Raw genomic sequence first — 20,435 nt, 5'->3', positions numbered from 1 at the left:
CCTCTAAAGTATATTATTTTTTCTAGTAATCTCATTTCTCTGGTCATAGTCTTTCAGATCCGTCTTTACATGTGGTAGCACTTTTTACTTTTAAATTTATATTTTACGTTAGCAAGAAGCTTTCAAGGTTTACTCATCGTTTGTAGTAAATACGTATATGCACACAACAGAGCTTCTGCCTAGAAACAGTTACACAACTTGTGATTTCAGGCAGGGCTAAGTAGTGCCAGCAGGAATTGTCACATATTTTGACTTTTTACAAGAATAAGTATTGACATGTTCCAGTTCTAAAAACGGCAAAATAAATTTGTTACGTATTTTCAGGATCCATACACCTATGCCAGATAAGATTGGCAATGATAGCTTTGTAATTTGTGTAAGCTCTGTAGTTCAGAAGTCGTTTTTTGTGGACATGCTGAACATTTATATGTTTATAGTCAGTTAAATTTTGGGTTTCTTTAAAGTGATAGTTCATTTTCACAGACTTATTTATTTATTTTAGTGGTTATTTAAAAGATCTATTAACATTATAGCGGGTTCTATGAAGAAATCAGGCCAATGCTGTATGTTGGGGAAAGACTAGTCTATAATTCATGGAGTTCAAAGCATCAGGTTGTAATCCTTTAGAACCATTATTTCCCTTATCTTTTTCACTTCTCAATGAAATATTCTTCCCTTTCTCTGCACAGGTGAAAACACATTTTTCCTGCTAATTTAAAAAACATAAGTTTTAAATCACACCATTGATCACTAGAATAAATTCATTAGCAATGGATAAGTCTGAACTAATGTGTTTTTTAATGAACAGAAATGTGTGATGTGTCCTGGGTATAGTATATATCTAAGCCCTATCAAAGAAAGATAGTTTGATATAAATGGTCTTTGAGTCTGTAAGTATATAAATTTAGTGAATGCTTCATAATGCATTTCTGCCATAATCTCTTCTCTCATTTCATATGAGTCCAGATACTTTGCATTTTATTTTTATTCTTTGTCAATTCTCTTCCAGTTGTTATCATTTCTAGCAGATTCTATTCTTCTATGTTATCTGGCTTTCCCCTTTTGACAGATAAAACCAGAAACTTTGTAATGGTTGAGACAAATCAAACTTCTGAACTTAAAGTATCTAAAAAAAGGTAGTCACCTCTGAATAATTCATCAGACAAAATTCTTGTGGTGGTCAGAAAACTATAACTTTTTTACCCCTGAATTCCTTAATATGGACACAATATGCTATTGGTCTGTCAATGAAGAACAAACTTGAGACTTCAAGTATTTTGACTTTTGGGAGTTGATAGCTGATCACTGTTCAGATGATGAAGTGTTTTTTTTGCCTATGTATATACTTGTCTTCAGAATACAATACTTTTGGAATGGTATCTGTGGAGAAATACTTAGTGCTAGTGTCTAAGATACTTGCTGGAAGGCATTTAACAGTTACATTAATTAAATCACAATAGAAATACGTGTAAGCATTTAGTTATAAAGACATACATTATGAAAAAAATCAGATATGAGTAAAATGCTGCATCTTGCAGTCTATTCATCAGTAAAAAGCATATGAAATGCTCAGCAAGAGAGACAGGTGGATAAATTAGATTAGTTTGAAGATTAGGAATGGTAATGTGTTCCTCAAGCATAGCCAAAGAACTTTTTTTTTTTTTTTTTGCAAATCTTTTGGTGGTGAATTCTGCAGCCGTGGCTACAGTTGAGAAAGCATGGCCCAGCTCCAGCTCAGACGACAGAAAGCAGTTTTTGGGTGGTTGGAACCCACTGTGATAAACTGTGAAAGCAAACAGTGACACAGGGCAACCAAATGACCTGCATATTAGGAAGGTATTTATGTTGATATAAGACAACATGCAATTACATTTTTGGCTGTAAAATGGTGTTAAAAGCCAGACAGGTGCTACTGGAAAGTGAGAAAAACTTTTTTCAGCATTCTGTAAAATTTACATTTGATGGGACTGTTCTGAAGAAAGCTTAGTTGGTAGCTGTTGCAGGGATTTAGCTAATCACCGGAGACACTCTTGTATATTTATAATTGAGTTTCTTGGATAGAGAGAAGAAACTAGGGAGTCGATATATTAATTTTTTTAAAAACTTTTAATAAAGCTTTTTGGAATTGGATATTAGGCTTCTAAACTAAAAGCTTCCAGTAATTAGATTTTTATTCGTTCTCCTTCTCTCTTTCTTCTGTCCTTCTCTCTCTCTTCTTCTCTTGTTAGAAGACAGTGACCTAGTGCAGTCTGCTGGGCCCATAAGACTAGAGGAAAATAACTTCCTAAATTTACTCTAGGGAGGAAAAAAGATAACAATAATATATTTTTTTGTGATATTTCTGAGAAGATAGCCTAATCATTTCTTTAAATCTGTCTTTGTGTAGTTATATGATTAGTACCCGGTGATAATATGTCACTAAACTACTTCCATTTATCATAAGTTTTAGAGTTACTTCAGTGTTATAAACAAACATGATTCTTTGCATGATCGTTCAAAACATACATGGTGTTTGATGTAATATAGAAATGAGGTTTGTTGGACATTTTTTTCTTGGGTGATGATTCATTGAGCAGTTAGGAAGCTAGAATGTTTCTAGCCTTGAGCAAATTTGTTTTGGAGCACAAACTCATCTCTGGTGCCATCCTGGTACATTTTTTTCCACAGACAAGAAAGCTGGCTGCAAAGAGAAAATTTTTGTTTTTGAATCTTGCAAGGACTTGATACAGGTCCCTTCAGGCCGAGTACGTATTATTCACAGACTGGTGGCCTCTGAGAGTCTCAGAGGTACGACCGTTTGTCCTCTGAATGATTCAATCTAACATTTTGTTGAGAATGGATCTTTCCCTGTTCAGAGTACTGAAATGAGAAAAGAAAGAAAGTATCCATTCAAAACGGGGAGACTCATTTCCATCTGTCAGCATAACAAATGGCTTTGTTTTTACATGGCAAAACATTTGTTCCTATAACTAATACAGACTAATTGTTTTTTCATGAATTTTGAAACTGGGCAATCAATTTGACAGAAAGTCTGTTCCAAATTATGAAGTGTGAGGAAGGCTTGTTCAACAGTTGCATCCATGATTAACCGTGCACAAGTAATTATTGTGGTTCAAATATATGCCAAAGCTTTTTGTTTCTACCTTCTGTCCATTGTTTTATATCTGAGGAGGTCCAGCATCGGACAGTTTGCTTATGCACTTGTCTCTTAAGAGATTATTTAACAGAATATAAGCTTATTTAATGTTAAAATACTTTTCAGTATTTTCACACAGTTTGGTGGAAGATGAAAATGGACAGGGCTTTCATTTAGAATTTGTGTACCTACTCTGTACTTGAAAGCCCCACCTGAATGCATTTTGAGCTTGCCTTCCATTTATTTTGTCATTTTGGTAGAAAACTACAAACTAATGCTTAGGAGGGGGAATATTGAAGAGTTTTGTTCATACTATATCTAATTTCTCATTTGCTTGTTACTATTCTTCACTTGCAACATGGAATTAATTTATGACAGTGCTTGCTTTTGCAAAGATGAAAGATTAAAACTTTTGTTTGAAATTAAATAGATTTACTACCTCAGTTTGGACTTGCATTGCAAGGTGTATAAACAGTGTATTGAGCTTTTATGCTTCTTTCATCATCAAAATTACAACTAGTATAAGCCTTTGGATGTATGATTCTGGGAGCTACCTATGTTTTTGACTGTTTCTTAACCTTCAAATCTGTTCACCTCTGCAGAAGCTTCCAAAAACCTTCAGTGCAAACAAGACGAAATGCAATGGATGCTTGGGTTTGACTTGCAGAATTTTTCTATTAATGTACATTATCATCATGTATTAAAAGTAGCAGCTAATTTTTATGGAAAGACCTGCAAGTCAACAGGTCAAGTGTTGCATACATTTTGGCAGATAAAGCTGATGTGTATGCAATTATAGTGTAAACTTCCTCTGCTATGTTACTGAATACGAGCATCAGTAAAGGCAGGGAAAAAAATACATAAGACAACAAAAAGAGGCTTAAATTATCTATAGTGGCTTATAATCTATAGAAATTCTTACTGTGCCTACTAAAGTCTGAAACATCGCATGTAACCTTGTTTGGAGATAACGCTCACTGTTGCTTTCCAAGGTACATGAAGCTGAAGGGGGTGAATGCTCTGCATTCCAGCCCTGAAACAGCTGGACCTCTAGGATGACAACAATTTCTTTGCTCTTTTTCCTCCTTTCTCTTGTGTGTTGAAATGACACTCTTTGTGAGATACAGTTTTTTAGTGTGTGTGTGTGTTTATTTTTATATATTTATATAGGTATATATTTTTATATCTCAGGGTTTATATATATGTGTCTATACATATATATATATATAGGTATATACATGTGCATACATATATACATGTATGTGTATGTATATGTCAGGAGCAGTCTGCCTCTTTTAAATGGACCAGCCTCACCTAAAATGACAACAGCTGAATGGCATAGAAGGGTGGCAGCTGAGGCCTCTTGCTAGAATGACAGCCTGTTAATCTAGTTTGGCTTTTTTCCATGCAATGAATTTGTAGCTGTTTAATGCAGGTCATATTTCCTCCCCTACTCTCTGCTTTACTTCTAACACACTAAAAGCTCTTTTAAAGGATTATATGTTAATAAACAGAACTGCATGCTCTATTGTATATATCCTTGAAATAATTAATGGTAGTTTCTTTTGTATGTTTTTCAATGAAATATTTTTCTTTTTGTGATGTTCTGTAATGTCCAGAATCATTAAAAGTAAAGCAGACTGTCACTCTACTGGGGAAAAAAAAAAAATCAACTTACTAAAAAAGTTTGTTAAATCCATCTTTTCTTACATGTTTAATGTGTAGAGCCTGAAACCTTGTTTGGCCTATGTGTTCCTTTCAACATACCACCATTAAATTGTGGAATTTGCATGAAGTTGGAATACTTTTATGTGTTGTCCATAAATTACACTCCTGTTCTTTACTGAAATAAAGCTTTGAATGAGATATTTATAAAATTTTACCAGCTAGACCCCTTGAAAGACTAACCGCTGGTAACTGTCTTATCTCCTTTGATTTAGCTTGTTTGTTTTACTAGTGTTCCTCTCGTCTAGGAACTACCCCTCACTTCCTAGAAAGATGAGACAGACTATTTGTGCCATGGTGCAAGGTTGCAGGCTGAGCAATGAGTGGCTAGAACTAAGGTACCACAAAACTGCCATACTGAGAAGAGTGACTGTGCCTTAATTTATCCTTTTCTGGACTCAAACACTCTGCTAAACCTTTTTGGTAATGAGGACTACTGCTAGCTGTGATGCTCACCCGACCTTGTTGTGTATTTCTTAGACAAGGATGAGTGTTCGAAGGACAATGGTGGCTGCCAGCATGAGTGCATCAACACGGTAGGAAGCTACGTTTGCCAGTGCCGAAATGGATTTGTGCTACACGAAAACAAACATGACTGCAAGGAGGGTAAGTAATAAGGTATTTGAATGGTTGATTATACAACTGTCTTACAGAAAGATCTCTGCAGCTCTCCTTCCAAGGAAAAGAAAGGAAAGAGAAAGATCTTGGTAATGGGGGCATAGATATTTGGGCTGAAACACTCCCCCATGCCCCCCTTTTCCCATCCCCTCCATCCCCAGCATTTGTGTGTGTGGCTGAGTTTGAGGTCCACAGGAATGCAGTTTGGAAAACTTGGGATGATTGGCAGGGAGTGCTACTTTTATTAGGGCTGTGAAGTATAGAACATTTAAAGCTGTGATAGAGTAATTATCTAATGCTGTATTAAATACAGGATTACAGTTTCTGGAGAGAAGCCTGGTGAAATTGTCATTTGCTTGTATCAGTAGCATTTAGTTTCCTCGCGGTCAGGTTGAAACTGTATCTGTCCTTTCTGGGTTTATTTTAGAGGACATATTCAGACAATCTAAATTCCAGTCAAGTCCATCTGTGTCTTTCTTCCTATTTGCTGTCTCAACGTGCGGCTACCTCCAAGAAGACAGTAGGCTTTGGGGCTTAAGTAGAATTTAGATTATCTGCAAATGAACCTCAAGCATGCAGTATCATGTGAGCTACTGTAATTTCTCAAGGCTATATTCTAGCATGGATTTAATTTGTGAGTAAAGATGTGCCATTTGTGAATCACTTGCATTATCACTGGTGTTGGAATGATATTTGCCTGCTCTAAAAATTCTCTAATGTTTATAAAGCAATTTGGGATTGTTAAAAAACTAAATACAAAAATGAAACTGTTTTCCTTCTTGCCTTCTTTAAGTTTTAGTTCTTTGTATTTATTCACAGAAACGCACTTCTGGTGATTCAGTTACAATGTGAATGACTAAGCTGTTCCTGGTACATACTCACAGTTTAGTCTTAGCTGTTGTCTAGCTGTATATATATCCCTTGAAAATGTGGTTTAGAAATCAAAATGATTGATCTGTAGCTGCAGTATGAAAATTAGTGAGGAGAGAAAAATAAATGATTCAAGAAATATCATTTGAAGTTGGAGTAGCAAGATTTCTTATATGGATTTTCATACATATTTGTATGTAGAATGGGGGAAATAGCAAAATATTCGATTAAATTTTAATACCTGTCTTATGTCTATTCCTTCATAATATTTTTTTTTTTAAAAAAAGCCATACATTGTAAACAACAGTGTATGTTTCACAACAATCAATAAACAAGCATGCTGGGTTAATAGCCATGACGTATTTGCCAAAGGGGAAGAACGTGATCGTGCACACTGAAGAGCATGCTTAGCTGTCTTTGTAAAGATCCTTTCCATTCAGTGGGTCTCCTGACAAAAAAAAGGGTACTTTTCTGGCTACCTCTGAATGCAGACCCCCAGACTAACTGATGCTATCACTGTTGGCACAGCTGAGTGTGAACAGAAGATCCACAGTCCCAACGGCGTCATCACGAGTCCCAACTGGCCCGACAAGTATCCCAGCAGAAAGGAATGCACGTGGGAAATCAGTGCCACCCCTGGGCAGAGGGTCAAATTGGTGAGTTTCTGCCTACCTTTCCTTTTTCTCTTTTTTTCTGTCAAACCTGTTTCTCAAGTGTCTACTCAACAACATGAAACTATTACTAAACTTTACTATCAGTTTGCAGCCCAGAGGTAAACTGTTTTAAAACTCTGCTGACTCCCGTTCTTTCCTGGCCAACTGGGGCTACTCAATATCGTAGAGCTGTGAATTTAAGTTTGTGGTGATTGTAAATACTCTGGACAGCAAAGGGCAGGAGGAATACTTTTCTCCTGTCAGACTTTACTATATCATTGTTACAATTCATAAAATTTGCACAAAGTTTTGACAAATATGACTGAGGCCATTTACGCAAACTCCAATATCTAAAGTAAGCAAAATTAGAGGTTATGAACAGTCCTCTCCACACACCTTTTTCGTTTCTGTTCTGTACTTTTGGAGGAGGAAAACAAGATACAAAACCCACGAATCTGGACTTCTCATTTAAAAGTGGCTCCAAATTTTAACATAAATAGAAGAGCAACCTAAGTGTAGAGTTAAGTGACCTTTGTGTCTAGCTGGCTGAGGACAGTGCTGGTGGCTAAAGACAGGCTAGCAGACCTCAGGGAGGTCAGCAGACCTGCTGAGGTTATGTAGCCTCTGTACGAAGCCAAAGGCATGGACCTGCCCAGGGGGCTTCTCTGCTTTGAGATCAGCCCCAGTGTTCCTTCAGCCAGAGTACACAAGAGACAGCCACAACAAAAGCAAGCTAGCCTTACATATTTTAAAATCTGATAAATTGATTTAACAAGTGTTTTGAAGCAAAGAAACTTGAGAGATGTGGCTGCTTCAGAGAAATAGAAGCAATACCCAATATTGATGCAGGGATGAAAGGGATATTGTCATCTCATAACTCCTGACCTTAGCCAAAACCACAGCCCGTGTTACTGGTGCTGATATGGGATCACGTGTTGATCCCTGTTCACCAGAAGTAAAATGGTTAAACTGTTCTGGGGGATGTGGGAGTTGCAGAAAATGAGTGGCGTACATGCTCTGTCCATTCAAAGGGTGAAAAACAGGTTTTCGATTCAGACAGCCTTCCTGCTGCCACTTCTGAGCAAGCCTTCTTCACCCTGGCTGAATAAACCAAAGGCAGCCAGGCATGGGCATGTTACTGTAAGAGCTTTTTCGGTACTTTTAACCTCAGCAGGCAAAATTCCAGCATTCAGATTTCTTCAGTAAAATATCATATGATCTGTTTAAAAAGAAAAGGTTTTTAAACTTGCTTTCACCAATGAAATTGGAAAAATGAGACAGAATTTTACTAGATGGAATTTTAAAAAATACCTCCATGATTTAGAGTTGAAAACCCCTTTTCTGTGCAAGCCAGTAGGGTCAATCTTCTAAATTCCATGTATATAATAACTTTTAAGTCTGTCTAGTACAGTAAAATGCCATATCAATAATATTAATAGTATTAATACCATACTTCCACTATGGATAAATATTTTTTCTTGGACTTTCACACCATATTTAAGTTTACTCCTCATAGTTTACTTAGTCAAATTGAACAAGGAGAGAATTGATTTCTTCATGGTAACAAACCACGTGAATTGTGAGGCTGTGCTTCATTTTTCAAGAGGGGTGGTGTACAGAAACTAATCTTTTGTTGCAATTGCTCTCACTCTGATAATCATTGAAAAGTCTCTCTGAAAAGGCTAAAGTTAAGCATGTGGTGTAATTAAGAAGCCTATGAAGAAATGGATATGCACTTCAGAATTTTTAAATGAAATGTCTAGATAAAGATGGCTTTGAAAATGTGTGTAGCAGAGAGAGAGATTTTCATAAGCTAATCAGCCGGATGTTTGTAAGAGACAGACTGAAGTGTCTCATTCAGGCAGCTATCCATAAGTGCCACCAACGTATCTACTCAGTTGAGTGCTATAGATAGAAAGGGCTGGATATTCAGAAGCTATGTGTAACATTTCTGAACACCATCCTGACTAATGGGACAAAATGGGGACTGTAGTCATGGTGGGGTAGGTATTCAAAAGTATTTGTCCCAGGAAGATGGAGTGTGATTTAATTATGCTACCAACTTTATTAAATCGTGTGTGAACTCTGTTGGCACTAAATAATAGAGAAAAAGTTAGCAGCAACTGTTCGAGTCATGTTCAACTTGAAGGAAAGTTTGTGTCAGTTCTCTTTCAAGCCCACCCTTAGTCCAATGTTGGGAACTCACTGGTTTTTAAAAAAATGGAGATCATCTCTGGGTGTTTTGAAATATTAGGCATTTTGAGCTTTTAAGTCCTAAGACTCGCTTTTCCTTTAACAAACAAATTCCTTTGTTTCTCTCTGTAATTGCTAGAATCAGTTTTTAGATTCATAACATATTTAGGACTTTTTTCTGTTCTTCATTGTGAGAGTATAACATGTACGGTCCCCCTGCAGGCTTAAGAATCCCAGTGATAAGTCAAATATGAAAAATAATAGGTGTATCTTACAGTTCATGGTGTGAAGTTCTTCCTAGAGAGTGATCTTTTTGTACTGATGAGAAGTGAACAAAACATATAGTTTTCCTTAAAAGAAAATGAAGTTCTGCAGGCTGCTCTTGGATCACATCTATTGCTCCTGTTGATTCCAAGTTGGCTTGACTCAATTCTATATTTAACTAACTCCCTTACAGTTAGTCTCTCAGCTTTCTGTTTTGTTTTTTTTTTCAATCCATCAGATTTTATTTGTGTGTAAATGACAACACGTACTTGGCATCATGAAAGTAGGTTGGCTGACTACAATTTAAGAGCGGCAGGAGGGACTGCTGTACAGCTGTTTTCACTGCCTCTGCAGTTTCATTCTCTTAATAAAACCCCCAAACTTTCCTGTGAAATGAACCTACATCCACTGCATCATGCAGCTGTTCACTTTTCACAAAGCAAATGTGCTGTTCTGAGTATTCCAGTTCTTTGTGCAAAAGACGTTGTGTTAGCTCTTTATATTTCCTTTAGGTCAGACGTTAGTATAAATTACCATCACATTTCACGCTGGCTAGATTCCACAAGGCATTTGGTAGGTCAGATTTGCTTTGATGTACCAGATAGAATGCATAATTATGATATTTGCTTAGTATTTGGTAGTCCTGTTATGTTCCTTTTAATTATTGCTTCTTAATCCTTTAGTGTTTTTTTCATAGTCAGCAGTGTGACTACTCATGGGAGCATTTACACTTAGCACTTTTCTACTGTTTTGTTGAGCAAAACAGATTTTGAATTTCACCTTAAATAGTAGGTTATTTCTGAAAATTCACAAAGATGTGTATGTTGCCTTCTCAGTGTTTACATGAGAGGAAATTACTGGATTTTATTCTTTAGGTTTCTGGTTGAAATTTAGCCCTGGTCAAAAATTCTTATCTGAAATCTCTTAGATGTCCCCTTGAAATAAATTCGTTGATACCAGTCCAGTCTTGGAAGACACTCTTCCATATTTGAAAAGCACATATTAGTTGTATGTGTTTTAGCAGTTTCTGTAGGGTATGGCATATACCTTTGGGAAATGCTTTTGGTTGAACACTCTGAGTTTGAGAAATATAGATTACAAAAGTTTTTAAAAGTAAGTTGGCCAGGCTCTGCTCTGAAGGACTTGCAGTTTTTACAATTTTTAATAGACCCAAATTTGTCCTTACAAGCTGCCATGAACACTAAGAGAGACTGAGAATCCTTAGGAGCTCAGAAACTAAGATAAATGTTTTGAAGTATAGAAGAAACATCACAGATTTGAAATGAAGTAAAGTTTGCTATCACTGTATTCAAACTATGGCAGCAATTCGAATCTTCTTGGAAGAGCTGAGGACAGCAAAAGAGTCTGATGAAGTTTTTTTAATAAACCAGTCAACAAAATCTTGCTATTTTTCACAACCATTTTGCTAGCAAATACGTGATCTTAGCATGAAGGGTGCAGCCTGAAATATTGTTAGTATTGTAATAATAAGAAGTAGATCTCTAGATAATAGATTAGAAAATATAACTTTCATGCATAACCATTCATGTGGAAAGGTCGTTCTTGAAGGCTTTAGTTGCGGTGTGAGGTAAATAAAAAAGGGAGGAAGCGGCATTATGTTTTGCAGATGTTTCGGTTGGTCCTCAACTATCTGAGGAACCAATAGATTTCCTGCTTTTTGCTATTTTGAATGTTTTCTGAAATTTGGAATTAACCTACAAATGGTATAAATTCAACAGAAAAGTCACAGTAATCTAGATTTAATATTGTCATGGATATTCATTGACTATAAAGATACTAATCCCTTTTTGTATGAAGGATGATGCCCTCTTGAAATACACTGTCTTAATTATCATTCCACTTTCTCAAAATCAAATTCAAAGCTACAGGCTTGTAGGGGCAGAAATGCTAAAATCTGTCATCTCAACTACATCTACTTTCTATTCTGAAACGTACTAGCGTACATATGTACTATATAAGTACAGTAAATACAGTACTACATTGAGTCATTTTGCTTCTTTTCTTCCCAGACCTTCAATGAATTTGAGATAGAACAACATCAAGAATGTGCTTATGACCACTTGGAAGTGTTTGATGGTGAAAGTGAAAAATCACCAATTCTGGGACGCTTATGTGGCAATAAGATACCAGATCCTCTTATTGCTACTGGCAACAAAATGTTTCTCCGCTTTATTTCTGATGCTTCAGTTCAAAGAAAAGGCTTCCAAGCAACGTACTCTACAGGTCAGAAAATCAGGATGCGCTTCACTAATAACTTCCCCTTTGTTCTTTAGTGGAAGATATTCAGTCATTTCTTTTATAGGAATGGGATGAGTTAACAGACAAGACAATGTTACAACTAAATCCAATGAAACCTTAAGAACAGTAGCAAAAGTCTGAGATTGCAGAAAGTATTCTCTAATATTTTAGCCATTTCTTTCTCCTTCTCTCTCTCTTTGTGTGTCTGTCTCAATTTTATAGGTAAATGATTCAAAGATTTTGAAACAAAATATGATAAAAAGAAGATATTGACAGACAGTCTAAGAGATTTTTCTTAAGAGTCATGCCATTAGTTTGTAAAAGATTCAATAGCTTTTCATTGTATTTGTAACAGCAATACTTCACTGGGGCATGTGATACATCTCTGTTACTTTCCTGTTCTAACTTAAACAAAAGTCTGGGTTTTGTGTAAACAGCTATTACTTTCCTGTAGAGCTAAAAAAGGAAAGACAAGCCAAAGAAAAATAAGGAAAAACAATATGGAAGACTTTCTTAAGACCATAAGAAAATAATCTCCTTTACATGTACCATCTGATTTTGTTCTTTGGGAGAAATCACTGAAATTAAAAATAGTGTTTTGCAATTGCATTAGTAGACTTCTTGGGACATTTTCGTAGCGTGTACATGATTTCCCCGACGTTGCTTGGCTTACAGTGGCCCCTAGTGCTGAATCTCTGAACTTCCAGTGCCTGATGCAAGACGGGTTTGGGGTTTGTTTTTTTTTGTTTGTTTTTTTTTCTTCTTCAGCCAAAGTCTGTCTTTACTTTCCAAAGTTCATTCTTATTCATCCAGTATTTGGCAATAAATATTAATGCAGAAAAAGATTACAAATATCTGTGTTAGTACATAAGGTTTACTGACAGGTAGCATTTATTAATAGAAGATAGTAATCAGGGTCATTAGTCACTGTTAATACCATTTGATATTACCCAGAGTAATCATCAAGTTGATGTGTAGTGCTCAGCTAACAAATACTCGTATATCAATATTAGAATTTGCTCTTTTTTTCCTTCTGCTTTGTTAAGAATAATTCTAAAATTTTATTAATTTAATTTACCTTTCAGAGAAAGACAACAGTATATGAAATATTCTGCAACAGTATGTGAAATATTCACTCTTCATGATCTGGGCCTGGAAAGTGAAAAGTTTAGCTACCTGTAATTCAATTTGGTTTTCCTGTGGAAAATCCTCTTTTACAAGCATGCCATTGTTTGCCTTCCCTTAGATAGAAAATTAGACAGAAATGGTAATACTTACTCATTTTTAAATGACCTTGGGGTAAATAGTTAAAGGTCAGAACTCTTGTTAGAAACAGGTGTTGTAAAACTACAGTCTCATTTATTCTTTTCACTTTCAGTTTGCACAATTGGAGCAGTCATTACGTTGAAAGAAGTTCGAATTTATATTCCCTAACTTCTAAAGATTGCTAGTTAAGTTATGACTTACTGGAATATCCCTAATATATATTTATCTGCTGAGTTTTATGTGCCTTAAGTGTAAAAACTTTCTTAGCATGCATAAGAGTACTTTTCTGGGAAAGTCTGAAGAATAAAATATGCCCAGTTTTCAAGAATGTTGTTAAAATTATAAAGTTTACCTCCTTAAGAGAGGATGTGTATTTCCATCAACTGCTGTTGCACAAACTGCTTGCTAAGCTGAACAGTGCATCACCAGTGTGTGCTTTGAGGTAGCGTTTGAATGAGAGACAACTCAGATCTTGCAGCCTTTTCCTGCAGTCTTGAGCCAAACACAGATGCTCTGTGGGAATTTTACCTCAGTGCTTTGGACACACATGTGAATGGATAGATATCTGATAAGTGTATAGAAAGTTAATTGTATTTCCTTATTTTACTTTTTCTAGCAAATAATAATGGACAGTGTGCAATGGAAGTAGGCAAGGTTGCGCTCAATTCTGCATAGTTGTGCAGACAGACAGGGAGAGCTCAGGAAGCTGCTCCCTTCACTTCTGACCTCTGGACAGAACTCACTCAGTAGAAGGAGCTGTGTAATGTAACAGCAGTGAAAGAGTAACTGGATCCTATGCCTAAAGATGTCTGTGCTGCTGTATTCCTGGCATCGTCATGATTTAATGGCCTCTTATTCTAGTAGATCCTGATGATGATGTTGATTTCCCTTCTGTGACACTTTTTGGCTTGAAATACTATCCAAATTCCAAATTTCCATAGAATATTTCAGAAAACAAGATAAAACTGTAGCAGTAGAGGCAGTAAAGTTTCAAAAAATAGATTGGATAGAAAGCCTTCACCATGTGGAGCAAAACTTATAAAATGCTGTTTTTAAAGTGCAACATAGTTTTAGAAAGAGATTCTGTTATATTTTTCCCCTCAGAAAAGGCATAACCTGTTCAGAAGGAACTTACAAAAATGCTCCTGACAGAACAGTGAGCGTCATTCCATAGGGAGTGATTTGGTTGCCCTAACACAGGCATCTAGTTCCCTTCTGAATGGCCTCATTTATGGTGCCTGGCCTCCAGCCACTGCTGCAGGAGGTTGCAGGTCTGCTGTAGGTCCTGTTCCTACCTGTCAACCCTGGGTTGATGTCTCTGACAAATTTGGACATCTCAGATGTCACTCAGTTTAGGCTTCTGTGTCGCTTCCAAAATGACTATAATAATTCAGTGTGGCAATGCTGAATCAAATTTCTAATCTTGTTTCACTAGTTCAGGTAGTGTGGATTTAAGCTTTTCCCACCTGTCCAGCCTGTTAAACAGTCAAGAGACTACTGCTTGATTTGTTCCTACATTTGTAAAAAGCCTAAAAGCCCCTAGAAAGGTCAGGAAACTAGAAAAAACAGGTTGGAACTAGATATCTTGAAGGTCCATTCCAACCCAAACCATTCTGTGATTCTATGAAACGAGAAAGGATTTTTTTGTTCCTTAGCAGATCTAGAAAAGGGTCTTTCGCCTAAAGCTGTCAGATCAACAGTGTTTTACAAGTCAGGCATATTTCTGAGCACTCAGATGTTGTACATCATGTCTGCAGCAGAGCAGGCGTACCTGCACAGTGATGGTCAGTGCAGCTAGGTTAGTTCTGGTATCAAGGCTAAGCAGGCGCTGCTGGGTGGCACTGCTCTGTTCTGTTCAGACCCATTGCAAGCCTGTCCCACTTGTCCTAGTGCAGCACTGCATTGTGCAGGCTGGATTCAGGCTTTTGAAACTACAACTTACTCCTTAAGAAATTGAAAATTTGACTTGTAATTTCTAAAATCAATACTTTATCCTAAAATATAAGGCTATAATCCATGGGAGAAGGGCAGAGGAAAGGGAACTGCCATTTTCTGTAGTTGCTAGTATGGCTACAACTTTCCTTTAAGCTCCTGTCTGCTGTAGCAAGCAGAGGGAAACATTGCAGACAGTTCATGAATTATTTTCTCCTTAGCAACTGTTCTGTGTCTGAAGCAGGGAGATGTTCTTACTGTTGGCAACAGTCCAGTCAAAGGAAAAAGGAAGTAAATGAAGTCAAGAATAGGAAAAAAAGGGAAAAAAACCCAGTAAATTAGAATACCAATGAGAAATAACTGTTTGAACTATCTCATTTAACAAATTTTCTTTATCGTGTGCTCTTATCTGTTCTTTAAAAGCAAAAAAATTCTGAAATTTCAGATTGAAGAACAGATCGTGCATAATGGATTACTCACATAATTTATATTTCCTACTTTGACTCCTTCATTTTGTTATTAAGAAAAACGACCACATTTTAAAAAAAAAAAAAAAGATTTGCTCATTACTGTGATGAATTCCCAGCTGAAATCTGACTCCTCACAATACGATATTGCAATTGGTCATGTTTCGTTTCGGTGGAGTCCATGACACTGAAGTCAAATTCAAATTCTCTTCACCAAAGCTTAGATATGTTTGAATCTTGCAGTTTGTTTCAGGATATTATATAATGATCGATTTAAAATAGCTACATTTGATCAAAATGCAGATAGAATTGTCTCTTCATTTATTTACAAAAATTGAATCTAAAGTTGTGAATCTCAGGTTTTGGTTCAAGCTCGTTTGCACTTGGTGTTTTTATGGGTGCTATAAAGGATAGATTGCTCTTGATGAGAAACCAGAACAAAATTATTCTGTTTTCATTGAAATCTTCGTAGCTGTAAAGAAAAGAGCCTCCACCCATCTCTTGGAAACAAACAATACATTTTTTCTTTTAAGTACAGTTTTCCATCTGTTGTTGATTGCATTGTAATAGAACTTTTAATTGGCAAATGCATAACACTTGTATGTTTAAGTTACTATAGAAGCTGAATTCACTGGCTATTTAGGATAAACCACTAGTTTTAATTATAGCTGTTGAAAATATGTAGAAAGGGTGAAATGCTAGCTACTGTATTTATTATTATTATTTTTTGTTCAGTGCATTTTCAGCAAATTCTGTTCCCCTTGTGCAAACTGGCTAAAGAACAGCTTATTTGACTATACAGTAAAGTTCATTCATATTTAAATTATGAACTTTTTGAGCAGTTATAAGCAAGCTCTAAAGTAACACATACATTTTAGTACTGTGTACAAATAGAGATTTATACTAAAAATATTGCTTTGGCATAGGGCAAGGATGTCCAGCTCAGGACTTGCTTCAAGAGCAGGCTTTCAGCTTACAAGACTTTCTCTGGTAGTAGCAGCTTTCTCCTGGCCACAGTCTTTGTGGAGAAGGACCTGTTCCCGTCCGTGAACTACACAGCAAATAAGCTAGTGAGCGTGGCAGTGGTGTTTAGAATTGAGCTGTCTCTCCAGGCACTGCATGATGGTTAAAGCTGACACTCCTATGAGACACAAGACTTTTGCGCTAGCTCCCGTTGATCGCTGACTCCGTGTGAGCTAGAGCTGATCCTCCCCTGCCACTTATAAAGGGTGTCATTAACCCATGTGGAAAGGCTGTCACCACTGAAATGTGGACACCCTGCTTACAGCGCTTGCCTTGCTGGCCATAGGCACCTCTCAAATGCCTACCTGAATAATGTCCTACCTCTTGAACCACATTCCTTATAACTTTGGTGTTCCCTGTCTTTTAGCCTTTCACTTGAAAATTATTAAATATGCTCAAGTCTCTGTAGATATAAAACATAATTTGTTTAGGGAAAGCTCAGAATGACGGATCTGTATTCATACTGGCTAGTACTTCACTTTATACCTTGTTTGTTTGACCTGCTTGTGGCATAAAAATGCTCTCAGCCTGAAAAAGGCTGGGCATCTATGAAAAGAAAATACTAATTTACACTGAATAAGCTTCTTCATCCTTATTTTTTTCCCCTGTTTAGAGTGTGGTGGTCGGCTGAAAGCTGAAACCAAGGCCAGAGATCTCTACTCGCATGCTCAGTTTGGTGATAACAACTATCCAGTTCAGGCGGACTGCGACTGGCTCCTGGTGGCAGAGCGTGGCTATCGAGTCGAGTTAATGTTTCAGACTTTTGAGGTTGAAGAAGAGGCAGACTGTGGTTACGATTATGTGGAGCTCTTTGATGGTCACGATAAGACAGCTGTGAGACTTGGTCGATTTTGTGGATCTGGGGTAAGTAACCATGTACTAAACTTTTTCTTTCTACAACAAAAAGAAAGGTCAGAGGAAGGAAAGGGTCAAGAAGGGATGAGGTTCGGTTACTACACCTTGTAATGAAGAAACTAGGTTATCTGCTTCAGATTTTTTTTTTTTTAATATAAATTTGCAGGCTTGTAGTACAAGCATTCCCTTGTAATATTTTCAACAATAAATATTCTTACCTAGTTTTTGACCAAACTATTGTAATGTTATGTTAAGCTTTAGGTAGCTGACAGTGGAGTGTTGATCAGCACCCAAAAAAAAGTTAGCAGCATTTTCCCTTATAGATAGAGAAATGCACCAGTGATGAAAGAATTTTAATGTGATGATTTTCAGTTTGAATGAATAAGCCACACTTTGCAGTGGGAGAGGAGTTTAGGAAGCATTTATAATATGCTCATCTACTACTTTAATCTGATTTTAGGGAAAAAAAGTGCTTCTAAACTGTGTGATTAATATGAGCCTTAAGAAAGCCCTGCCATCCCAAATGCATCTCTTACAAGTTTTAACAGTGAGACATGGAGGAGATTGGCCAGGTGACATCCTTAGTTAACCACGTGTCACTTTTTTGATTCAGCCACAGTGCTGGATCAAACATCTCAGTTATTCAGACAAGTTACCTGTAAGCTGGCTTAAATCCTTTTAGGGCATTTTTGAACAGCTAAAGAGGCAGGAAAGGTGCTACCACTGAACTGTAAGCAATATATTCTAAGGGCAATGCTACAACTGATCCCAGCATCTACTGATTTGCACAAAACAATACTTTTCTTTGCAAGTTGCCCTATTTTACAAGTAGGAGGGCAGCAAATGGTTGGGAGAATGACCCAACCTCGAGACGATTTTTTTTTTTTTTGGGGGGGGGGGGCGGGCGGTGGGGTGGTCATGGATGGTGGTGGAGTGGTTGGGTTTTGTTGTTGTTGTTTTGGTTTGGTTCTTGTAAGATATGGATGAATGGCTTCAGAGGCCACATAGGAAAGATGGAATTAAATACAAAAGGTATTGAAAGCAAAATAATCCAAACTGAAGTGGGAAAAAAGGCACTATTAGTACATATTACCACCTTCTCAACTTTAGAAAAAGGACTATGAAGAATAAGATGGAAAATAGGTACTTAAGTCTGTTTATCTAACTTTAGAATATTGTGTATGGTCCTGCCCAGTCACTTACATGACTCCAGCAGAACTATAGAAGACATCCGGGGAGGACAAAAGAATGAGGAGCTTTTTGTTTGTCTCATAAGAAAGGATTGCAGAGATACTCCATACAAATCAGAGAAGTTAAATCAGATTTGGGAAGTGTGATGCCACATTTATTTAGATTGTGCAAAAAGATGCTTTTTGAGGCCCAGAGCTCAAGATTGAAAGAGTGCATATTAATACAAAAGCAAAAAGCTATAATAGATAATTTCAAAACTTCTGCCAGCAGATAAAAATTCAAACATCATGATTTAAACTAACCTCCAGCTTTTAGGAGTTTAGGTTGTCATTTCCTTAGTCTGTCTCTAAAATTCCTAGCCTGTAATTGAGAGCTGAATGAGATAGAAGTATTCTGTCTGATGATGTCAGATGGCACCATGTAAGACCCAATGGAATTACATGACAAGGCATAACAGGAAAAGAGAAATATCCATAAGAAAAAAGAGTGAATGAAGGGGATAAATACACAGAGTAGACAGATAATTTATTTGTTTATTTGTTTATTTTAGCCACCAGAAGAAATTTATTCAGCAGGGGAAGCTCTTTTACTTCACTTTCACACTGATGATACAATCAACAAGAAAGGATTTCATATACGATACAGAAGTATAAAATATCCAGATAGTGTGCACACCAAAAAATAACACAAGAACCTCTATGCCAGAAAAGGAGAGTGAGAAAGAAAGAACGCACAGTGGAAAGGAAGGAAGGCGTGTCTTTTTTTTTAAACTGAAGTTATTAGCACAAATGTTTTATATGAGTTCAGTTGAAATGATGACTTATAAGACCACAGACTGAAATAAAATTAAAAAAAAAATCACCTGTCCCAGTGGAATAGTCAAGATGATGATATGCAGGCTCCATACTTGACTGTCTCTGCAAAGCTTGTGAAAGGACTTTGCATGCAGGGAGAATGTAAAAGCTTTTGTTCATGGTTTGACATTTGTCATAGATGCATGCAGATTCAATCAGTTGCATTCAGGGGAAGTGACCCTGCAGATCGTTCTTCCTTCTGACAATTGTATGGTGTCCAGGAGGGAAAAAAGCTCTTTCAGGTCACACACTCAAAATACTGTCCTTATATCTGGTTGCTTTGACTTTGTATCCTGCATACAGTGTGTACAAGGACTTGCAAGAAGATATGAAATGGGAAGGTCTTCCTGCATTGTTCTGTATTTTTTACAAATTCATCTGTCATATCAGATTATCTGTGTTTTGAAACTGGAAAATCCTACTTCTGAAATATAACTGATCTTTAGCGTATTTGGTCTTACTAATGACTGAGAAGTCTGAACTGTTACATCAGTCATCACTAGTTGACCAATCACTAGTTGACTGAATTTGAATTTGAACACTGTAAGCATCTGAAAATGTTTGATTTACTGGTTAAGTAAGCTATCTCTGATGATGTGCTCTTATTTTGCACTGAACATGGAAAGAGACTGAGACGAAAACCTGTCCCGAATCAAAATCTGTATCCATGAGAAGCAGAAATAGTCAAGGATCATCTGAACCTCCTCCTACTGAATTTGGTTTTAGCAGTACCTTTGGAACCACTACTAAGCTTTATTTCTTCAGACCTCTTTGTGAATGAGCTAATTGTCTGGTTTAGCTAATCAGAAATGAAGCTGCAGTAGTATCCAAGAGGGAGGTTTCCTGAAGAGGTTTTTTTCTGGGAGTAAGAGTATCTGTGATGGCAAAAAAAGCAAAACAAAACAACAGACCCAGGATTTGTTTGTTATCAAGAGTGAATTCCTATGGTGCTATTCCATGAACATTAAAAACAAAAACAAACCAAGAAGTTTTAGACTTTTAAGCCAACAGCTTGCAGATCATGAATGTCTCACTACGCCTGGCTGCATCTGGAGAAGGAAGGCTTTACTGCTCTGAGGGAGAGCGTGTTGCAGCGGCAGCACTAGTCCTGTGGAACAACTACTACTAT

General features: G+C 36.8%; 1 protein-coding gene across 1 annotated transcript in view; it reads left to right on the top strand.

Moving 5' to 3' along the window:
• Positions 1-19,137, top strand: part of TLL1 (tolloid like 1) — a 142,002-nt gene extending 122,865 nt beyond the window's left edge. The window contains exons 17-21 of the mRNA XM_068403312.1: positions 5,342-5,467; positions 6,878-7,005; positions 11,490-11,703; positions 17,020-17,270; positions 19,003-19,137. Coding sequence (XP_068259413.1) covers positions 5,342-5,467; positions 6,878-7,005; positions 11,490-11,703; positions 17,020-17,270; positions 19,003-19,137 — 854 coding nt within the window. The remainder of the gene's footprint in view (positions 1-5,341; positions 5,468-6,877; positions 7,006-11,489; positions 11,704-17,019; positions 17,271-19,002) is intronic.
• The last annotated feature ends 1,298 nt before the right edge of the window (positions 19,138-20,435 follow it).

The sequence above is a fragment of the Nyctibius grandis genome, chromosome 6 (assembly GCF_013368605.1).
Source record: "Nyctibius grandis isolate bNycGra1 chromosome 6, bNycGra1.pri, whole genome shotgun sequence".
NCBI lineage: Eukaryota > Metazoa > Chordata > Aves > Nyctibiiformes > Nyctibiidae > Nyctibius > Nyctibius grandis.
This window is presented reverse-complemented; position numbering and strand designations above follow the sequence as displayed.